Source organism: Schistocerca cancellata, chromosome 2 (genome assembly GCF_023864275.1).
Source record: "Schistocerca cancellata isolate TAMUIC-IGC-003103 chromosome 2, iqSchCanc2.1, whole genome shotgun sequence".
NCBI lineage: Eukaryota > Metazoa > Arthropoda > Insecta > Orthoptera > Acrididae > Schistocerca > Schistocerca cancellata.
The window spans coordinates 1032482097-1032496731 of NC_064627.1; the positions used below are offsets into that span (position 1 = coordinate 1032482097).

Genomic DNA, 14635 nt, shown 5'->3' on the forward strand with positions numbered 1-14635 from the left:
TCGAGTAAAACGAAAGTAATATCCGGCATTCCCCAAGGAAGTGTTCTAGGCCCTCTATTATTCATGATCTATATTAACGATATAGAAGACAATCTGAGTAGCCTTTTTAGATTGTTTGCAGATGCTGCTGCCATTTACCGTCTTGTAAAGTCATCAAGTGACCAAAAAGAATTGCAAAATGATTTAGACGCGATATCTGTACGGTGCGAAAAGTGGCTATTGACTCTAAATAAGGAAAAGCGTGAAGTTATTCACACCAGTACTAAAAGAAATCCGCTAAATTTCGATTACGCGATAAGTCACACAAATGTGAAGGCTGTAAATTCAACTAAATACTTAGGGATTACAATTACAAATAACCTAAATTCCAACGATCAGATAGATAATGTTGTGGGTAGAGAAACCGAAGACTGCGATTCATTGGCAGAGCACTTTGAAGGTGCAACAGGTCTACTAAAGAGACTGCTTACACCACGCAATCCTGAAGTATTGTTGTGCGGTGTGGGATCTGCATCAGGTGGGACTGATGGCTGACATCGAAAAAGTTCAAAGGAGGACAGCTTGTTTTGTATTATCGCGAAATAAGCGAGAGAGTGCCACAGACATATACGTGAATTGAAGTGGCAATCATTAAAACAAAGGCGTATTTCGTTAGGACAGGATCTTCTCATGAAATTTCTATCACTAGTTTTCTCCTCCGATTGCGCAAACATACTGTTGGCATCCACCTACATTGGGAGAAATGATAATCACTATAAAATAAGAGAAATGACGGCTCGCACAGAACAATTTAAGTGCTCGCTTTTCCCGCGCGCCTTTCGAGAGTGGAACGATAGAGAGATAGCTTGAAGGTGGTTCATTGAACCTTGTGCCAGGCACTTTATTTTGAATAGCAGAGTAATTATGTAGATGTATTTAAAAGGCGTCGCAGTGACCGCGTCGGGTTTCCAGATCGATGCTAGACATGTCAGTGCCGTGTTGCTGCTGTCAGTGGAGATCTGTCGAACAATCCCACACCTATAGGACCAACATTATCCAGGGATGAAATACAGGGTATTTCAAAAAGGACTTTACAAGTTTGAAAATTCATATAAATTAATTCACAGTACCTACAGAGGTGATTGTAGTGTCAATTGCAGAGGAATACATCAAGTTTCGTCTGGCGTAGTTCGCTAGCGCCGAATCGCATCGAAAGGAGCGCGAGCGGAAGTTGCTTAAATGTGGTTCCCTTCACTGGAACCGAGCGTGCTAGCTGTGTGTTTTGGTTTGAAGAATCAAAGTCGGCGACAACAGTTCAGCGTAACTTCCGTACCAAGAAAACTAAAGATCCTCCTAGCAGGCCTAAAATTTGTGAGTGGCATAAATGTTTTGTAGAAAGAGGGTGCTGGGTAAGACATTGGAAACCATCAGGTCGCCTACGCACATCTTACGACGTGACGAGTAAAAAATTTTTGTCGACAGCCCTACGAAATCGACCCGGCGTGCATCTTGCGATCTGCAAATCCCACCTACATCTGTTTGGCTTATTATGAGAAGCCGTTTGCATTTGGAACTTTAGAGATTGACGATAGTGCTAGCAATAAAACATACTGATAAAATTTCTCTGAAGTACTTTTGTACGGATACGTTCAATTGATTACATTAGAATGAACATTTCTTGGACAAAAATCATCTTTTCTGACGAGTCGACTTTTCACTTAAGTGGCAAGATTAACATACGTAACTGCAGAATTTGGGGCAGTGAAAATCCACGTCGAATATTGTAACAAGTTCGTTATAGCTCTAAACTGAACGTTTTTTGTGCATTGAGCAAGAGTACGGCCTCTTTTTTCCGTAAGAGAACCATCAACGGGATAGTGTACCTGCATATGTTACAACAATTTTTGATACCACAAATCGATGAGCAAAACCAAGAACGAAATGTTTACTTCATGCGAGATGGTGCACCGCCCCACTACCTGGCTGACGTCCGGGATTTCCTTAGTCACCACTTTCCAGGTCAATGGATTGGCCGTCATGCGCCAATTGCATGGCCCCAACGTTCCCGAGAACTGAAATCACTGGATTTTTTTAATGGTGATTCATCAAAGATATCGTGTTTGTACCTCCTATGCCGGCTTCTCTACCTGAACTTATAGCAAAAACTTACGCCGCCACTGAGCAAGTTACACCTGCAATGCTACAGCGAGTTTTGGAAGAAACTGACTTCCGATGGGATGTGTGCAGGATAACCAGCGGAAGCCACCTACAACATCCTTAATTTGAGGTAAAAACACTTCATGTGTTTCCGTACAAAATAACACTAAACCCAGCTCTGTATCTTCTTCCAATAAATGTATATGAATTTTTAAAGTTGTAAATCCCTTTTTGAAACTCCCTGTAAGGCTACATGTTGCACCTGCTGCGTGATCAGGGAGCACTAGGAACTATCTCCTTGCAGCAGGATAAGAACAGGCGTGAATTTGGACAGGGACCGCTGAAACGTTGATATCTTCAATCGTGGGTACTCTGGTGTTGTAAAAGAGTTGACTGGAGTGTGCAATGTCATACTGTTCTTTTCAGCGATGAGGGTAGGTCGTTTCTGTACGCAAGTGATGGACGTACACTTATACAGGGTGATTCAAAAAGAATACCACAACTTTAAAAATGTGTATTTAATGAAAGAAACATAATATAACCTTCTGTTATACATCATTACAAAGAGTATTTAAAAAGGTTTTTTTCACTCAAAAACAAGTTCAGAGATGTTCAGTATGGCCCCCTCCAGACACTCGAGCAATATCAACCTGATACTCCAACTCGTTCCACACTCTCTGTAGCATATCAGGCGTAACAGTTTGGATAGCTGCTGTTATTTCTCGTTTCAAATCATCAATGGTGGCTGGGAGAGGTGGGCGAAACACCATATCCTTAACATACCCCCATAAGAAAAAATCGCAGGGGGTAAGATCAGGGCTTCTTGGAGGCCAGTGATGAAGTGCTCTGTCACGGGCTGCCTGGCGGCCGATCCGTCGCCTCGGGTAGTTGACGTTCAGGTAGTTACGGACAGATAAGTGCCAATGTGGTGGCGCTCCATCCTGCTGAAATATGAATTGTTGTGCTTCTTGTTCGAGCTGAGGGAACAGCCAATTCTCTAACACCTCCAGATACTGTAGTCCAGTTACAGTAGCACCTTCGAAGAAAAAGGGACCAAAAACTTTATTGGCTGAAATGGCACAGAAAACGTTTAATACACCACCTATCAGGAGGTTTAACACCATACTTCGTTCGAAATGCACGCTGAACAACTGTCGTCGATTCACTTCTGCCGTACTCAATAACACAAAAAGCTTTCTGTTGAGCGGTCGCCATCTTAGCATCAACTGACGCTGACGCCTAGTCAACAGCGCCTCAAGCGAACAAATGTACAACTAAATAAAACTTTATAGCTCCCTTAATTCGCCGACAGATAGTGCTTAGCTCTGCCTTTTGTCGTTGCAGAGTTTTAAATTCCTAAAGTTGTGATATTCTTTTTTAATCACCCTGTATTGTGTAGAGGTGGTGAGCTGCTTATTCCAGAGCACACTCGCCTACGGGAGACGGGTCCTTGCCCAGGCTTCGCGGCTGACGGTGGGGAGGGGAGGGGGGGGGGGCGAACATCTGTTACGACACGCTGTCACATTTGGAGTTTCTGCCGGGTGAAGTGCCCGCTACATTGCACAGGGGTGTTATTCCCGTGGTGCTGCCATTTCTTCGATATGAAGATGAAGTGCTTTTTCAGCAGGACAGTGCACGAGTGCATGTCTGCATACGGCTACTATGACGCTACGTACTCTTTGTGGTGCAGGATTACTACCCTGGCCAACAAGATCACTAGATATGTTGCGAATTGAACGCATTTCGATAATTTATTCCTTCTCCAGGGCTGTCGAGAAACATTGCTGAATATCAACAAAAGGCATAAGAAGGTTGGTACAGTATCACAGGATGCCATTCAGCACCTTTTTGATCGTCTGTGAGCGAGAGTACACGCCTGCTTTGCCGCCAGAGGGGGACACTGTAATAATACGATTGTGTGGTCACCTTTTTCTCTGACAGATGTTTTACTTGATCTAAATTTGTTATCATGTATCTTACAATGATGAAACACCTGTCACCTCACTCGCCAATATAATGGCCTTGTCCCTGAGGCTATTGCATTTTTTTCCCAGCAGTGTAGGTACAGCGGTGCAAGTCAGCCTTGTCAATACGTGGAGTAACTTTACTTACTGAGAGCTGGAATGGCGACGACGGCGATGACGAAGCCGGTGCCCGAGCAGCTGGAAAGGAAGGCGAGCGTGGCGGCGCCACTGTGGGCCACCAGCACCACGGCCAGCCAGCAGTAGTCCACCACCAGCCAGCACAGCAGCGCCGCGCGACGCTCCTGGAACACAACACGACATCACGGCCATATGAGAGTCCACCAGTACGCCTCAACAACAGCGCCCAGTTGTGACACGATAGTGTAATTTAAGGAGTTTGTTAAAATCTAAAATAAGTGTCAAGGTAGAACAGTAAAAATTAGGATACTTCGAAAAACAGGTAACTAAAACTACCAGGCGTGGGAGTATGAAACCGGAATTTGGTTGCAATAATTACATGTCTGTTTTTTTTTTTTTTTTTTGTGGTTTTAGGGCGCACAACTTCAATGGTCATTAGCGCCCTGACTACTCTAAAAATGCACCGCGAGGCACAAGTTGACAACAACAACTAAAAGGGAAAACACAATAAAAGACAGACGGACAGGCAGAGGATTAAAAAACATCATCAAATGTCCTTAGCGAGGTTTGTCAAATTGATAAAACAAAGAACACGAGCAGCTGCTCGTGGGTCATCCGCTAAAATGGCATCGAAAGTATTAGGCAGGTTAAGATCAAGGCGCAGTGTGGTAAGATCTGGACAGGGCATTAAAATGTGCCTAACCGTCAGCAAGTGCCCACATGGGCAGAACGGCGCCGGCGCAGCCGTCAGCAGATGGCGATGGCTGAACCGGCAGTGTCCAATTCTTAACCTTGCTAAAACGACCTCCTCCCGCCGAGAAGGGCGTGAGGAGGACGTCCAAGCCACGGGAAGAGGTTTTAAGGCCCGAAGCTTGTTGTCGGTAAGTGCAGCCCAATCGGCATGCCACAGCGACACGACGCGCCGACAAATGACCCTGCTAAAATCGGACGAAGGGACACAACAAGAAGCTGTCCGAGGCTGGAGGACCGCAGCCTTGGCCGCGGCATCTGCAGCTTCGTTCCCAGGGATACCGACATGGCCAGGAACCCACAGAAAGCTAACCGGCGTACCGACGTCCACCAGCTGCTGGAGAGAGCGTTGGATCCGGTGTACGAAAGGGTGAACCGGGTACGGATCACTGAGGCTCTGGATGGCGCTCAGGGAATCTGAGCATATGACATAAGCAGAATGTCGGTGGCGGCAGATGTAAAGAACAGCCTGGTAGAGGGCAAAGAGCTCAGCTGTGAAGACCGAACAATGGCCATGGAGCCGGTATTGGAAACTTTGTGCCCCGACAATAAAGGAACACCCGACCCCGTCATTGGTCTTAGAGCCATCTGTATAAATGAAAGTCATGTTGATGAACTTCGAACGAAGTTCCAAAAAACGGGAGTGGTAGACCGAACCGGGGGTGACCTCTTTTGGGAGCGAGCTGAGGTCGAGGTGAACGCGGACCTGAGCCTGGAGCCAAGGTGGCGTGCGGCTCTCACCCACTCGAAAGGTTGCAGGGAGTGAAAAATTAAGGTGTTGAAGGAGGCGACGAAAGCGAACTCCAGGGGGTAGCAGGGCAGAGACATACAACCCGTATTGAAGGTCAAGAGAGTCGTCAAAAAAGGAACGATAAGACGGATGGTCGGGCATTGACAGTAGCCGACAGGCATACCGACAAAGCAGTATATCGCGCCGGTAGGTGAGTGGCAATTCGCCAGCGTCAGCATGAAGACTCTCTACGGGACTGGTATAAAATGCTCCGATCGCAAGTCGTAAACCCCGATGTTGTATGGAGTTGAGGCGGCGTAAGATGGATGGCCGTGCAGAGGAGTATACGAAGCTCCCATAATCCAGCTTGGAGCGGACGATCGACCGATATAGACGAACATGTCTGTTTGAAAGTGACAAACATATTTTAATCAAAATAATCTCCATTGCTATTTATACATTACCCTAAACTCTCCAGCAGGCGAACCAATCAGCGAGCAATCTTCGTACAGGTTTACCAAGAGCGTGTCCCAGTCTTGCAAATAGATTATAATTGGGCAGAATCAAGTCTGGAGAGTAAGCCACATTAATATTTCCCACCTGAAAGCCTCGATCGTTTCCCTGACCCGTTTTGCTGGTGTAATAAAGCACTCCGTCTGCAGGCCACAAGTGGCCCATCTGAACCATCCGACCGCCATGTCATCGTCAGCCGAGGATGCGGATAGGAGGGGCGTGTGGTCAGCACACCGCTCTACCGGTCGTTGTGATGGTTTTTTTGACCGGAGCCGCTACTATTCGGTCGAGTAGCTCCTCAATTGGCATCACGAGACTGAGTTCACCCTGAAAAATGGCAACAGTGTATGGCGGCCCGGATGTTCACCCTTCCAAGTGCCGGCCACGCCCGACAGCGCTTAACTTCGGTGATCTGACGGGAACCGGTGTATCCACTGCGGCAAGGCCGTTGCTCTGCTGTGTGTAATGGGGCGTTATAATGGATCAATATGACTACGTTGCCCTTTTCCACATTCCGGTCGTTCTTCACGTGATGCTCGATTTAAATCTATCATTTGTTGTTGGAAACGATCATTGTTAACGGTTTCACCACGTTTTAGCAACTCATGATAGATGACACATTTCTGATCCCCATCTATCACAGAGCATTGTCTTCCTTCCAAAGCGATTTGATCTCTCAGTGGATGTCGATGGTTCGCATGGATTCACCAATGAATTACGACGCTTACAATTCTCAGCATACATCAATTTTTCGACACCTGCCACTATTCAATGGAGAAACTACATTCTTTTGTGTCTGGCGAGCAGCATTTCACAAGTGGTGTTTCGGTTTGCTTGCTGTCTTTCATTCAGTTCATGCGGAACCCATTTTCCCCACTTTCTGCATCTTCCCTATAGATTTCAACCGAAGAGAAAAGGCTTTCTGTGTCACATTCAATTGTTCCGCGAGTTCCTGTTGAGTTTGAGTATCATCTTCATCCAATAAAGCCTGCAAATAGTTGTCTTCGAACTTTTTCTGTGGTTTCCCACGATAGTCGTTTCTCATGTCAATTTTTATTTTTCGATTGCCCCCGAAGGGGGCGGGCTGGCAGCAGCTTAGTATGCCGCTCTTCAGCCTACAGAATTTGTTTTAAAAAGATGAAGATAATAACTAATAGAAACAGGCGATAAAATCGGAGACTTAAATGGTAACATGGCGGAAAATCGTGGAACTTAAACATAGAATAAAGGGTTGATGAAGCTAATAAAATACATATGAAGCAGATAAGTAAAATAATAGACAATTAAAAACACGGCGACAGACTGGTTTCTGTTCGCAACAGTTTGGAAAGACGAAGAACACTGAACATTCACTTGAACACTGCACTAAAAAGTTGGCACAAATATGACATACCACAGCCAAGGGCAGACGCGGGGAACCTGGACAGATGATGGGAAAGAAAAGAGGGAAGGGGAGGAAAAATAAGGGGGGGGGGCAGGGGGGAAAGGAGCCGATGGAGAACGAGAACCCGTAAGAGGGAGGGGGGGTGCTGGGCAGACGTGACAGGGAGTGGGGAACGGCAGAGGAGGGGAATACAAAAGAACTCCGGGGGGGAGGGGGGAGAGACACGTCAAATTAACCACTTGAGTGTTCTGAACCACTCTAAACACACTGTTGTCCCAAGAGCATGTTCGCCGAAAGCTTCGACGAGCATTCGATGCGATTCTGTAGCAGTTTTCTTCAACTGATAACAGAAAACCAATGCTGTCCACAAATCGTTGTTCGTAGGCGCAAAACTCTACATGTTTATGTGCTTGAAACAGATACCGATGTTTGGAACTTAGGTTATTGGGTGTTGATATTCGTCGTCAACCGTTACAGGAATCAGATGGCGCTGCGGACGCGGTCTCACGGGCCTTACCCTGACGGCTAGAGAAATTCCGGTTTCTTACTTCTACACCTGGCAGGTAACGGCCTCTTAAATAAAGAAACAGTAAATTAATGTCCACTTCTGAGGTGAAGAATGTCTCTAATGTCCCACTTAATGATTTTCTCTGGGACAAACCGTTATTATCAAGAATTCCGAAAGAGTCACACGAGGAATTTCAAGAAAAATCGCCAAAGTTCTAGTAGTAGTTCTCTCCTCCTCTCATCTTTGTCAATTTACGAGTTCTGTACCAAAAAAATCATTTGATTATCCTTCCTCAGTCGTCACAATCATAAGACCAAATGCCATAAAATTAATATCAGTGCTGAACGTTTCAAAACTATTTATTAGATTAAGGAGAAGTGGTCAAGGATATAGAAGGAACTTCCAAAAGAACTTTCCAGGGCGGTATGAAAATGTGGAAACACCAGCCGACCATGTTGTTAGGAAAGGGTGTTGGTTTGAACGAGACAAGGAATAAATACGTGTAAACTGAATGAAAGTATTATAATAATTGTAACAGACATTATTTGTAACGGGATGAACACTGTTTAACAACTGAGCCCACCATATCGCTATCAACCCAGGTTACCTGTCCAGTATGGTACAGCAATTTCGGATCCGAAATATTGGTGGAACATACGAGGGTTGACTGTAAAGTAATGCCTCCACCTTCGTTACTCTTCAACAGTTGGCAGCATTGATATGCGGCAGGTACTGGCTTGTTCCGTAGCCTCTTCTCTACAGCTAAAGTAGTTGTTACAGTGTAAAATATAGAACCCTGCGCAGACGGTCGATCAATGCGATTTAAGCAACGTGCAGGCATTTAATTCTTTTGACAGCAGGTGGTGTCAGCCCAAAGTAGATTCGTCAGGGAATGAAAGCAGTTCATGGTGATTGTGTTGCTGTGAGTACTGATCGTTGAGCGAGTAAGTTTAAAGATGTTAAGGTGGGAAAATCTGACCTGCGTGACAAGCAAAGCGTTGGACGTCCTGTGACAGCAACCACCGAGTTGCACAAAAAAAAGTTGACAAATTGATTCAGGACGATCGTCGTATTATTCAGAGAGAAATTGCAAGCACAATTGGCATTCCACAAGAACGTGCGGGTCACATTATTGGTTTTCTTGGTTATGGGAAGATCTGTGCACGATGGGTACCCCGGATGCTGACTCCTGAAATGAAAGCGCACAGACTTGACATTTGCCTGCAACTCCTCTTGCGTTACGGGAATGAAGGTGACGCCTTTCCCCATTCAGCTGTGACAGACGAAACGTGAGTACACCTCTACGACCCGGAGTCGAAACGTCAGTCTATGGAATACCAACACAAAGACTCGCCCCAGAAAAATAAATTTAAGATGCAGCCCTCAGCTGGATAAATCATGGCCACAGTGTTCTGGGACGCAAATGGTGTTATCCATGCTTCCTTGATCGTGGAGCACCAAATTCAGAGCGTTACATCACAACGCTGCGAACTCTGAAACGTCGGCTAACAAGGGTCCGAAAGGAAAAGGGAAATGGAAATGTTTTCCTGCAGCATGACAGTGCCAAACAACCACGTAGTTCACGTGTCACCACAGCAGAACTTCAGAGACAATCTCACCATCGTACGGCATGCTCCATACAGTCCAGATTTAGCACCGCCTGACTTCCATCTGTTCCCAATAATGAAAGACGATCTGTGGGGACATCACTATGCTTCTGATGAAGACGTTGAGAGAACCGTGAGACTGTGGTTGCGGAAACGAGTGTCGACTTCTTCGGAGACGTCTCCAGGAAACTTTTTCCTCGTTGACAGAAATGTATCCAATTGGCTGGTTATTATGTGGAAAAGTGAATACTGGTAATTAAAGACCACATTTTAAGGTTTATTTCTGCGTTTCATTTATTAAAATATTCCCATCCAAACCAAATTAACGAAGGTGGAGGCATTACTTTTCATTCAACCCTCGCAGAAGACAATAAAATTACCAAAGACATATCATAAACTTAGAAAATAATAGCGTACCTCTTTACAAACTTTTATGTGTCATGGTATCATGTTGATCTCACTAGGAAGACGATCGTACTTAATTTTCACGGGGTTTTACAATATTACGTTCGTCCGATTAAGTGATAAAAAAAAAGATCGATTGTAGCTTTACACGTAGAACATTGACAAGAGAGAGCAGTTGAGAACACGGGTATCAGTTCTACATTTGCATCTGTACTTTGGCGGCTACCTTGCCATGTATGGTAGACAGTACTTGAGATGTAGCCGTAGCCTAGCAACCCCCTCCCCCAATCACTGAACACCGCCCCCCCCCCCTCCCAACCCTTTGCTCGAATCTTTCTGATTTTACCCTCACTGTTTTTTCCAAGATATATGTCGGAGAACGCAAAATGTTGTTTGATTCGCCTGTGGGAGCATGGTCTCGGAATTCTAAAAGTCAACTTCACAGTGATGCAAACGAATCTCGTTGTGTCCGCTGCTGGAGTAGTTAGAGTCTTTTCGTGGAACTTTCTTGCTTAATGAACGAACCCGTAACGAAACGCGCTGCTCTTCTTTGTCGGTTCTTTATTTCCTTTATCAATCCCACGTGGTACGATACTAACACGACCACACAAACAACATGCAATTCTCATTGGTTCGGGGTGACGCAATGGCTTGAAATGCAGCTTCTGGTACGGCAAGATGTCTATTCTCGCTTAATGGTATAAGCATGTGTACCAGTTCTGTTCTGCAGCACATCTGAAACATTAGTGAACCACTTGTGTACTTACGTTGCAGGATCCCAGGATGAGCACTATGTTGAAGATGACCAGCAGCGCTCCAACTGTGGTCAGGATGATGCTGGATAGCATGATCACTGCAACACACATGTCACTCATCACTGATCATTAAACTACAAAGAAATGCTTTTCGTAGCAATTTACCCGCAACAGCGAGAGCAACAATGGCCTATCAATGAAATTTTAAAAAAGAAACCGTTCCAGCTCTTAAGACTGCAGTTTGTCAACATTCAAGACATATGAGGCACGCGATATAGCCTCCGACTTCAGAAAGTAATTCCATTTCCAAAGAAGGCACGTGCTGACAGATGTGAATACAGTTTAACAGGCCTTGGTTACCTAATATTGGCACGAATTATTTACAGAAGAAAAGAAAAACTGGTGGAAACTGACCTCAGCGAAGATCAGTTTAGGTTTGGGAGAAATGTAGGAACGCGTTAGGCAGTGATAAATCTGTAACTTATTCTGGAAGATAGTTTGAACAAAGGGGAATTTCCGTTCATAGCATTTGTAGATTAAGCAAATCTGGTCTACACACTCTGTAATTCTGAAGGTGGTAGTGATGAACGACAGGGATTGAAAGGATATTCACAACTTGTATAAAAATCGGAACGTAATTTTAAGTGTCGACGGACATGAAACGGAATCAGTGTTTGAGAAGTGAGTGAGACAAGGTTGTAGCCTGTCCCTGATGTTATTCAATCTCTAAAATGGTTAAGCAGTGTAGGAAACCAAGGAGAAATTTGGAGAAGGAATTAAAGTTCCTGCAGGACATATCAAAACTTTGAGTTTCCCGACGATGTATTTTTGTCAGAAACGGCAAAATATTTGGAAGTACAGTTGAATGGAATGGATAGTGTCTAGAAAATACGAAAATGCGTATAAGGTGAGCATCAGCAAGACTAAAAGAAGGGCAACTGAGTGTAATCGAATTAAATGAAATGCTGATAGAGTTAGATTAGGCAATGAAACAGTAATAGATAAGTTAGTATTTGACCATCGAAATAAATGATGATAGCCGGAGAACAAAAGAGGCACAAAATGCAGACTGGCAATAGCAAGAAAATTTCTGAAAAAGAGGAACACATTAACGCCTAATACAGGGTGACAATCATTGAACTCTGAAAAAACCTGTGGTAGTTACAAACTACAGCGTGCACACACTTTATTCAACATGTGAACGTCACTACAGTTATTCGGATTTAGGTTATGACATATGCGATATGCGTGCCATCATTGAGTGTGATGTGGCACAGACGAAAAGCGAAATTCTGCATGAACTGTTTAAGTATCGTTAACATGGATGCTGTCGACGACCTACTGAATAGCTGTTTTCAGTTTAGAAATGGTTTTGGTGTTATTTCTGTACACCTTGTATTTAATACAACTTCATAAAAAGGAGTCGCATGTGTTCAGATCCAGAGAACATGGCCGCCAATCAACGCCCATACCAGTGGCCTCTGAGTACACTAGTGACTCAATGCGGTCCCCGAAGCACTCCTCCAGGCTACCAAACATTCTCCTGCTTCGATGGTGCTGAGCTCTGTCTTGCAACAATCAGGGTCACTTTGGATCACGGGGATGAAAATATCTTCCAAAACCTTCACGAACCGTTCGGTAGTTAACGTGCCATGAAGGAAATTCGCACCAATTATTCAGTGACTGGACATGGCACACCAGAGTCACCCGCTGAGGGTGAAGGGATTTCTCGTTCGCGAAATGCAGATTCTCAGTCCCCCAAATGCGCCAATTTTGCTTATTGACGAACCCATCCAAAAGAAAGTGGGCTTCGTCGCTAAACCAAGCCATGCTAATTCTCATCCTGTCCCGCGGCCAACCGTGCTGTTTGAACGTCCCAGCGCAAACCGTTCAGGAGCCGTGACGATTTTATTTCATATAGTTGAATAATTGCCACCCTGTGTAAGTAAGTCATTTTACGGTGTTTGTCTGCAATATAGCTTTTTACGGAAGTTAAATATGGACGCTGAACTATCCAGAAAACAATATAATACAGGGTTATTACAAATGATTGAAGCTATTTCACAGCTCTACAATAACTTTATTATTTGAGATATTTTCACAATGCTTTGCACACACATACAAAAACTCAAAAAAATTTTTAGGCATTCACAAATGTTCGATATGTGCCCCTTTAGTGATTCGGCAGACATCAAGCCGATAATCAAGTTCCTCCCACACTCAGCGCAGCATGTCCCCATCAATGAGTTCGTAAGCATCGTTGATGCGAGCTCGCAGTTCTGGCACGTTTCTTGGTAGAGGAGGTTTAAACACTGAATCTTTCACATAACCCCACAGAAAGAAATCACATTGGGTTAAGTCGGGAGAGCGTGGAGGCCATGACATGAATTGCTGATCATGATCTCCACCACGACCGATCCATCGGTTTTCCAATCTCCTGTTTAAGAAATGCCGAACATCATGATGGAAGTGCGGTGGGGCACCATCCTGTTGAAAGATGAAGTCGGCGCTGTCGGTCTCCAGTTGTGGCATGAGCCAATTTTCCGCGGGCTACGCGTGAAACTTGCCTCACGCGTTCAACCGTTTCTTCGCTCACTGCAGGCCGACCCGTTGATTTCCCCTTACAGAGGCATCCAGAAGCTTTAAACTGCGCATACCATCGCCGAATGGAGTTAGCAGTTGGTGGATCTTTGTTGAACTTCGTCCTGAAGTGTCGTTGCACTGTTATGACTGATTTTTTTTTTTTTTTTTTGGTTGGGTTTAAGGGCGCTCAACTGCTGAGGTCATTAGCGCCCAGTCACTGTTGTTAGAGCACATGCATTCTGGTAAAACTCAAGGGGATGGAGGGGACACCAGAAGGACCCGACAAAGATGCAGACAAAATAAGTAAAAAAGATTAAATATCTTTGGACAAGCCAGTTAAAGTTATAAAACGCAGAATACGAGCAGCTGCTCGAGCGTCATCAGCTAAAACATCCGGTAAAGTAGATGGTAGGGACAGTGAAAGGTGGCTACACTGTATGAAAGGTGGCTACACTGAGCCACAGCGCCAAAAATTGCGCCAGAGAGAGTATTGTTCCGCCGCCTCCACTGGCAGTGCTCATTGAGAGGTAGCGGCAGGCAGTCCTTGCCGAGCAGTTGTGGTGGACACTGCTTGTATCTGAAGTTGGAATGAGATGGGGTAGTAGTGAGTGTGTGTTCGATGTTTTATGCAGCTATGTGATGGGAGAGATAGTAGATGATGTTCCAATGGAGATATTGTAATGACCTGAGTGCTTTTCGTCAATATAAATTAAGGTAACTAACTACTGTTCTTTATTTTCTTATTATTTGTGTGTCCTGAATAATGCTTCATTACAGGTTCAGTCAACAAAGCATCTGGCGTGTGTTCTTGTATTAGAGTGTAATTCTGGGTTTCTTGCACAATTATAGTATTTCCAATTTTCTTTTATCACGTCAGTATAAATGATATTTAAAAATTCTTGTCTTGTTGAAGAAGAACCGTGCCAGATGTGCGTTGAGTCACACTCCCACACACAGAACAGTTATACTTGTGCTTTGGTTTCGTAGGTTTTATAGTTGCTGGGGACTTAATTAATTAATTGTGTTAACGAAAATTTTCATTTCATTCTTTGTTGTCATTCTATGCAGTCAGATAGCGTAACAATTAGTTGTCAGGGCCAGCCGTTTACGAGACTTGCGTAATCGGACATACAGCGACAGGAAATTAAAAAAGTATTTGCAT

The 14635-nt window shown here is 44.5% G+C and overlaps 1 protein-coding gene across 1 annotated transcript in view; it reads right to left on the bottom strand.

The window, feature by feature from the left end:
* Positions 1-14635, bottom strand: part of LOC126160730 (uncharacterized) — a 138005-nt gene that overhangs the window by 23876 nt on the left and 99494 nt on the right. Inside the window, exons 5-6 of the mRNA XM_049916925.1 lie at positions 10903-10988; positions 4249-4402 (exon numbers count right to left, since the gene is read on the bottom strand). Coding sequence (XP_049772882.1) covers positions 4249-4402; positions 10903-10988 — 240 coding nt within the window. The remainder of the gene's footprint in view (positions 1-4248; positions 4403-10902; positions 10989-14635) is intronic.